Below are 7,547 nucleotides of genomic sequence, written 5' to 3'. Positions count from 1 at the left end.
TATTTAATAACCAAGGAAATCCACATATATACCAATGTATCCTATAGTAGAGCGTGTAGCGTAACATTAGTCTGGCTATCTCAGACTGAGTCGAAGATACTGACTAAATTAGCTATTGACGTTGTGTCTAATGTAAGATAATAGAAAGTAGAGTAAATAGAAAGTAATACTGTGAAATGTCAATGTAGTAATTCATTATCAAGCTGATGACACTGTCGTTTTTGTAGTGTTGCATTTCTCATTTAAAAAAGTCAATATATTGCATGTTATATTGACAAACAAAGCAACTCAACTATATATATATATATATATATATATATATATTATTTTTTATTTTTTATTTAATAACTACATTTATATTAAATGTATATAATCAATTTAGCACTTTTGGCATATCTGTATTATTATGCTCGATTAACACATTCATTCTTTTGTGATGGATTTGTATGAAATGTTACATTACATGACTTAGAGACTTCATTGACTTTATAATGACTATGCAATGTGATGTGCCTATTTTTTTATTAGAAGTTAAAGTGATCTACTTATGCAATGAAACCAAAAGTGTCTTAAAGTGATGAATTTATCTTTATTTTAAAAGTCCTAAGTCCCCCTGAAAATGAAAACATAATTGTTATTCGATGCTGTAGTGCACATACTGTTTATATTACAACAGCTCTAACAAGGTACCAATATGGCGGCTGGCAGCTTCACTTCAACCCCATACTACCAACGGTCAATCAGCAATCCAGTGATTAAATGGAGATCAGTGACTAGTACTTGCTGCAAAGCAAGGTGTTTTTTGCACATTTTACTAGTTAAGGACTCTGATATAAATTGAGAACATTTTACTAGTTCTCACATTGTAATCTTAGGTTTAGAACTAAGGTGTGATTTAGGTTTAGGTTAGCATGAGGTATGTACCAGTAATGGTTAGGTTTAGGCTTACTAACATGGTTAGGCTGCAGAAATAGAGAAAATGAATGGAAGTTAATGGCAGTGTATGAAAGGCCCCTACTCTCTATTTAAAGTTGTAAGGAAGTCATATTTAAATTTCAAGTCATTCTGGCTTAAACATGTATATAAATGTACTCTTTATCAGACCATATTGTCCCAAAAGTTAGAAAATTTCTATATATAAAAAAAAAAATTATAATTTTTTTTCTTTGTTATTTTATGCAGGCCAGTTAGTTATACGTCAGCTTGTACGTCTAAATTCGGCCAATCATATATCAAAGGTCATCTGTCAATCAACTTTTTCGGTAATAGCATCTTGATTCATATGTTGCAGCTAATATACGCAACGGTTGAAATAAGAATCATTTACGGAGGAGACTCATCCACGACCTCCGACACAAAACTCTCCTCCTCTTTCATATTTCTGCTGTCCATAGCGTTCCTGGACAGTGTTGTTTCTAATTCACCAATTTAGTGCTACTTGGTCCCAATGTAATTTCCCATTGGGAACCTACTAGCACTAAGTTGCTAACTGGTTAGCAAGATGCTTCCTACAAACCGGCCACAACCAAACTTGCTTGCAAACCTTCTGCCACAACAATCCCGCCCCCTTGATAATCAACCAATCACATTCACTTCATTCACTCGTGTAAAGTTGGGCACCACTAGGGAGAATTCGGAAGTGCACTACTACAATGCACATGTGTATTGTTTTGCAGCTTCACTGTCAGACCGACCACATTGCTGTCCACAAAAGCAGCTCCCTTTACCTGTGATGCCATCCATGGGGGCTTTCTTTCTATATATTATTTCTCTCCTTATAAACTCTGTGTCAGTTTAAAACAAGAATCAAACTCTGACCACCTCTATGCCGATGTAAAGAACACTTCAGAATAGGTCAATGTGTTCTTCTTCGGTGTTTTTAGCTGCATGTTTTGGCTGAAACCAAGCTTTCTGACAATTTGCAGCATATTTGTCCAGAATCCATTGATAGTCTTGAGATTTGATTGAACCCTGCAGAGATTCAAGACACTGTGTCTGATATAAACACAGAGAGCTATTATTGATTCAACATATACTTGAGCAATATAAATTCTTTAGTCTTTTTGCCCACTTCAAATAGGAATACCAGTATTGCTGTTTGGCTACAGGGAGAGCTTTTTCAGGGTCTTTATGGCTGCAGGAATAGGAACTCATCATCCCTTGCATCCTTGTCAGCATGCTTTCTAGTATGTATATTTTAATGCTAACCAGCAGTTCTGAGGGTTTAGCTCTCCTTAGCTTCCTTTAAGGCACTGATATATTTAGTCTCTTTCTTTGTCAGTGGTTAATTGCCTGTGATTTGTTTTTGCCCTAAAAGGCACAGTTTTTTGGTCTATTTGGTTTTCAAAATCGAATGGTTGGTGTCACACTGTGCTGATACTTTCAGGATCTTTTTTCTAATATCCAGTTTAACTGGTAATCTATGAATGAGTTAAAATTGTTGAAAACGATGAGGTCACAGCACAGAGCCCTGTAGCCCTCCTTTGCTAATGGTAACGATGCAGAATTGACCATTCAACCTGACCGTTTCAGTCAAAGATGGAAGAAGAGAGATGTGAACATTAAGATATTGGTTGTCCAATATTAATATAACATAAACGTGTCTAATTCAATTAATTAAAACATCAAAACATTTAAATTCAGTTATTGTATTATTTCTAGGACAACATTGTCACCTTTGTTTGTCACTGTTCTCTGTCTGCTTTTACCATTGAACTGTTTTTCACATATTTTAGTGTCCGGAGGTCGTAGTCGCCTTCATCTACTGGACCTGGGAAGCTGTGATGTTAAAGTACTCGGAGGAGGAGGTGGAAAAAGCAAAGAGAACTCTTCACCAAGCTCAGCTCCTCTGTGTCTTTCTCTGTCTGCTCTTGGAAACGTGATCCTGGCCCTGGTCAATGGGAGCAAGCACATTCCATACAAGTAGGTTTCTGTGCTAAAATAAATTGATTGGAAACTGAAGAGGAGAAAAGAAGAGGGAAAATTAGCAAATGTGTGAGATAAATGTGGTGAAGAGCGAGGTACGAGTAGGAGGGATGAGAGATGAGAGGAAATCGGAGAGCAGTTTTCTTTTGGTGCTTCAGGTTTGGAGGAACTTAACGTTTTAAACAACAACAGATGCTGTTCCATATTCATGAGTTAAAATGTTCTGATTTACAGACTGGCACGGAATGTAGACATAAAAAAAAATCCAGCTAAAAGCTATTTAGAAAAAAGACAGATAAGGGGGAAATAAAGAAAAATGTTAAGCATGCAAAAAGAGGATTAACATAAAATGAAAGACATTACTGACTTTTGAATGACTTTAAATCACAATAAAATACCTTATATCCAAAGGAAAGGATAAATATAAGAAGAAAAAACAAATAAATAATCTAACATAGATATTTTCCTAACTGTTGAGCAAAAATAAAAAGAGGGAATTATTAATAAATACAAATAACTGCATAAAGAAAAACGGTCAAAAAGCGAATTAAATTAGCATTTTTATGTATTGCTGACAGAGGCAGTGTAAATATGAAGCCATAAATATCCATCTTTTTCCTTAGTTGAACTCTTTATTCTCTTCCTTATATCTCTCCACCTATTTTAAAGCTGCATAACTCTGTGTTCTTTGCTTGGTTAACAACACAATCTATTGCTTACATAACCATTTAGGATGCACACAGATCTCTGTCTTGTGACTCAGACCCTTCTTGGCATGGAAGGGGGATTAGTTTCAAGGGCATGAATCATATTTGCAACTACTCCTTTTCAACTGTGTCCACCCTTGTAGCTCATGATAGCTGAATTCATTTTCTTGATGTAGTGAAATATGTAAAACAAAAACCACCAAAGAAAGAAAGCAAATCCAAAGCAGCTAAAAAGAAACGAAAGTGTGATGACCTTAGATGAAGAACATCAGAAATCTAACTCAGACGTCCATCCCCTGTGTTCACGTCAAAAGCAGTGAACACAGTCTCTCACTTGATTTTAAGAACATTAGGTGAAGATTTAGATGTTATCAGGCAGCAGCTGCAGAAAACTGTCACATAAAAAAGCAGAAACAATCTGAAAGTACATAAGCATACTTTTAAATAATATGGCAGCGTGTAGAACAGTCACGGTTAACTTGAACTATTCTGTAAGGGTTTGCAACTCTTACAGAAGGTGCATATTTAATAACATCACTAACAATAAAATCAACTATAACAACTTCGTAGATAAAATCAACAAAAATATTGCCATGTTTAATGCTCCTTATCCTGGTGAGCTGCTGCTCAGACAGGCTACTGCTGATGTTTTCTGAATCCTAAAGAGGAAAGCAGCCACCCCGGATTAGATTACAGGAAAGGTTCCGGTGTTCTCAGCCTTTCTAGCCCAGGTTGCAGTGGGACCATCAGGCCTCAAAACCCGAACAGCACCTTTACCAAAAAAGCCCACTGTCCCTTCACGACTACCGCCTAGTTGCACTCCTATCGCCATAAAGTGCTTTAAAAAGGCTAGCAAGGGATTATAGCCTCCCCACATTTGATCCATAACAGTTAGCCTACTGCTTCCACCACCCTACAATTGATGTTGTTTGCTTTGCAATACACTGAGGTGGCAAGTCCCCAAATAAACAAACACTATGAACAGATGTTGTTGCTGGACTTCATTGACTAAAATCATCCTACAGCACCTTGTGAGCAGACTGGATACTTCATGAGCTTTCCTTGAAGTCGAAGCCGGGGGACAGGAACTTCTCTAGTTTTATTTCTCTCAGCACTTGTTACAATGAAAGTGCTTAAATTTGCATCTGTTCACATTGATGAGACCACTGTTGTCCATTTACCGGCCACTATGTTGAAGGATGACACAACAGTAGTGGAACTTATCCCCGATGATCATGACACTCGCTACAGTAAGCAGAAGAAACACCTGCAGGCCTTTAGCATCACCTACAAAATCCTGAGTGTTAAAAAGATGAAGCAGTGAAAGTTCACTTCAGGAGGAGTCTCCCGACCTCCACACAAGCAGATTCACAATTTTACAAAAAGACACTGTCTTTCTAGTGCCCAGAATTTATCCTAAGAGGCCCCCCAACCACACCACAAACTGTTCCCATTTCTGAGAGATCTAATCCAACATGTTCAGCTCTTGAATTAATATTCAAATGAATACTTCATGAGTCATGAGTTTACCTACATTAATCTCAGGAAGCTATATAGAGATAGAGGCAGATTTAGATAAAGAAAGAAGGGCTTGTTTAAGCCTGAGGCAGAAGAGAATAGAAAGAAAGCAGTGATGAAATAGAGGAGGTCAGAACAGCAGTGTGTTCATGCTTAGTGTGTGCATATTATTGCATGCATGACTGCAGGGTGTGTTTTTTTACAAAAAAGGACAACAGCATGAGTTAACGGGACACAGAGGAGCTGTGTTCTGTCAACCTTCAGGTTTTAAGCACACTCACACACAGATCTAAGCAAGAAATTATCGCAGTGGGCCACCCATGAAAAAGTATTTCATTAAACACACAGCCTAGATTTACTCCTTTCCATATGGTAATATAAACCTCTCTGGGAGCTAGAGCAAATTTCAATATTAAACTTTATCCCTAAAAGGCGTTGTGTAGAAAAGGTACTCTGGTAAGATGAGAAAAAAATAAATTTTATTTTATCTGATATCTAAAAAAGTTTAGCAGATGATAAACACTGTATTTCATCCTTAACAGGCACTGTTCCCTTTGCAAAAGATAGTTGGATATGTTTTTCTGCAGCAGGGGCATCAAAGCTGTTCAAAAGTGATGGATGTGAAATACAGGACTATACTGGAAAAAAAGAAACTCTGGTAAAAGCTGCAGAAAACTTGAAGCTGGGTTAAAAGTTAATCTTTCAGCATAAAAAATATCCTAAGCATACAGTCAGAGTTACAATAATGGAAGTATAGACATGATTAAAATGGTTCAGTCAAACCTCAGACGCAAGTACAAAACATTAAAGATGCTCTTCATTTACTCTATCTTAGCCTGAGCTGGTTTTTAAACAACAGTGGTCCAAAATAAAAAACTAAAGAAAAAAGACCAGGGCCCATATTCACATAGGATCCTAAACCCAGAAGTAGCTTTTAGCTGCATCATTTTAGGAAATATCTTATCTAATCCTGAAGTGATCAAATGTTGAAAGTATAAGAATGACTTTTAGCAAGGTTAATGATGTCCTAACCAGCGAAGATGGAGGAAAGAGAAAAAGCAGTATGTATTTATGTTATTAATGTGGAAATCACATTAACTTAATCATCGACATGGGGGGCATTAACTAGTTTTAGTGATCAGACATGTTATAGGGGTGTCTGAAGTGACATAATTTTATTGATAATTTAATAGGTAAAATGTTGAGTAATTATGAATAAAAAGTGAAAACATCTATAAAAAATACAGTGCAGAGGAACTTCAATGTTCTAAAATGCTCTACAAATGTTTGTTTTTAGTAATTTGGAAAATGTTGCAGGAAAATATATACCTATATAGACTTATAAAATAAAGTACATTGAGATACAATTTAGAAGATGTGAAAGAGGTTTCAAAGTATGTGCTGTATTGTACATGATGATAATAGTATCCATAGAATAAACATCTATCTAGAAATCTGCAGTGTCACTTACTTCCAAGGCTGGTACTAAAAAGGAGAGGAAAGCAGGGAGAAAAAATCTGCATCTTCTTGCCATGACCAGTTTACCATAAAAAAACAGCCAGTGCTCCTTTCTTCAGCTCAGTTTTCTCCACTGGTTTTTTCGATTTCATGTTGGTAATTTTTCCAAATTAAACCTTTTTATACAAGCAAAAAAAAAATTTAAATGTTTTGTTGTTAAGTTCTCATTAATATATCAAATAGATGCAGCGAGTAAACATAACAAAAAACAAATTAAAATAATGAGAATGTGTGAAAACATTTTTATGCTGTGGGACAATTTAATTTAGCTACATGGCATCACCATGGCACACATTCAAAATCCAGTTGGAATTATATGAGAGGTCAATTTCTCTACATTGATTAGTAGGAGCAAAGTTTGTTGTTTGTTTCTTGTGTTAATGAAGAACAGAGTCACACCAACAATTCGGTTGAGTCTTTACTAAGAGCTGGTCTTAGCAACTATTAGGATCACTCTTAAGCTGGGACTCCTTTTTTTGTAGTTTAAAATATGAGCTCTCTGAGAGGATTCTGAGTCTTTGTGAATGAGGGCCTGAAAATGTATCTGCAGTGGAAGATGGCTCTAGAAATATGAACTCTGGGAGCATGTCTTACACGTTTCCCATTTTTATTTATACATTTATTCATTTAAATTATCAATTTCCATACCTCAACAATTGTAAAGTATATATATATAATTCTTCTCTAGTTATACATCTATTAAGGAGCACCACCGCAGGTCATCCATCCCTGCTGCCATCAGACTTTACAATGCGACACTATAACGGCAATAACTTGTGCAATATCTAATGTGCAATTACCATTTAATACCCTGTGCAATAACCTGTTTTTATACCCAGTGCAATAGCTATATATCTAAATATATATATATATATATTA

At 36.0% G+C, this 7,547-nt stretch overlaps 1 protein-coding gene across 1 annotated transcript in view; it reads left to right on the top strand.

Moving 5' to 3' along the window:
- Positions 1-2,735: 2,735 nt before the first annotated feature.
- The window catches only part of LOC107102468 (kinesin-like protein KIF26B), a gene marked incomplete at its 5' end in the record, with an annotated part of 30,033 nt that continues 25,221 nt past the window's right edge, over positions 2,736-7,547 (top strand). The window contains one exon of the mRNA XM_015401792.1: positions 2,736-2,922. Within this exon, the coding sequence (XP_015257278.1) occupies positions 2,736-2,922 (187 nt within the window). The remainder of the gene's footprint in view (positions 2,923-7,547) is intronic.

This window comes from Cyprinodon variegatus, unplaced genomic scaffold (genome assembly GCF_000732505.1).
Source record: "Cyprinodon variegatus isolate N-32 unplaced genomic scaffold, C_variegatus-1.0 Scaffold1259, whole genome shotgun sequence".
Classification (NCBI taxonomy): Eukaryota; Metazoa; Chordata; class Actinopteri; order Cyprinodontiformes; family Cyprinodontidae; genus Cyprinodon; species Cyprinodon variegatus.
This window is presented reverse-complemented; position numbering and strand designations above follow the sequence as displayed.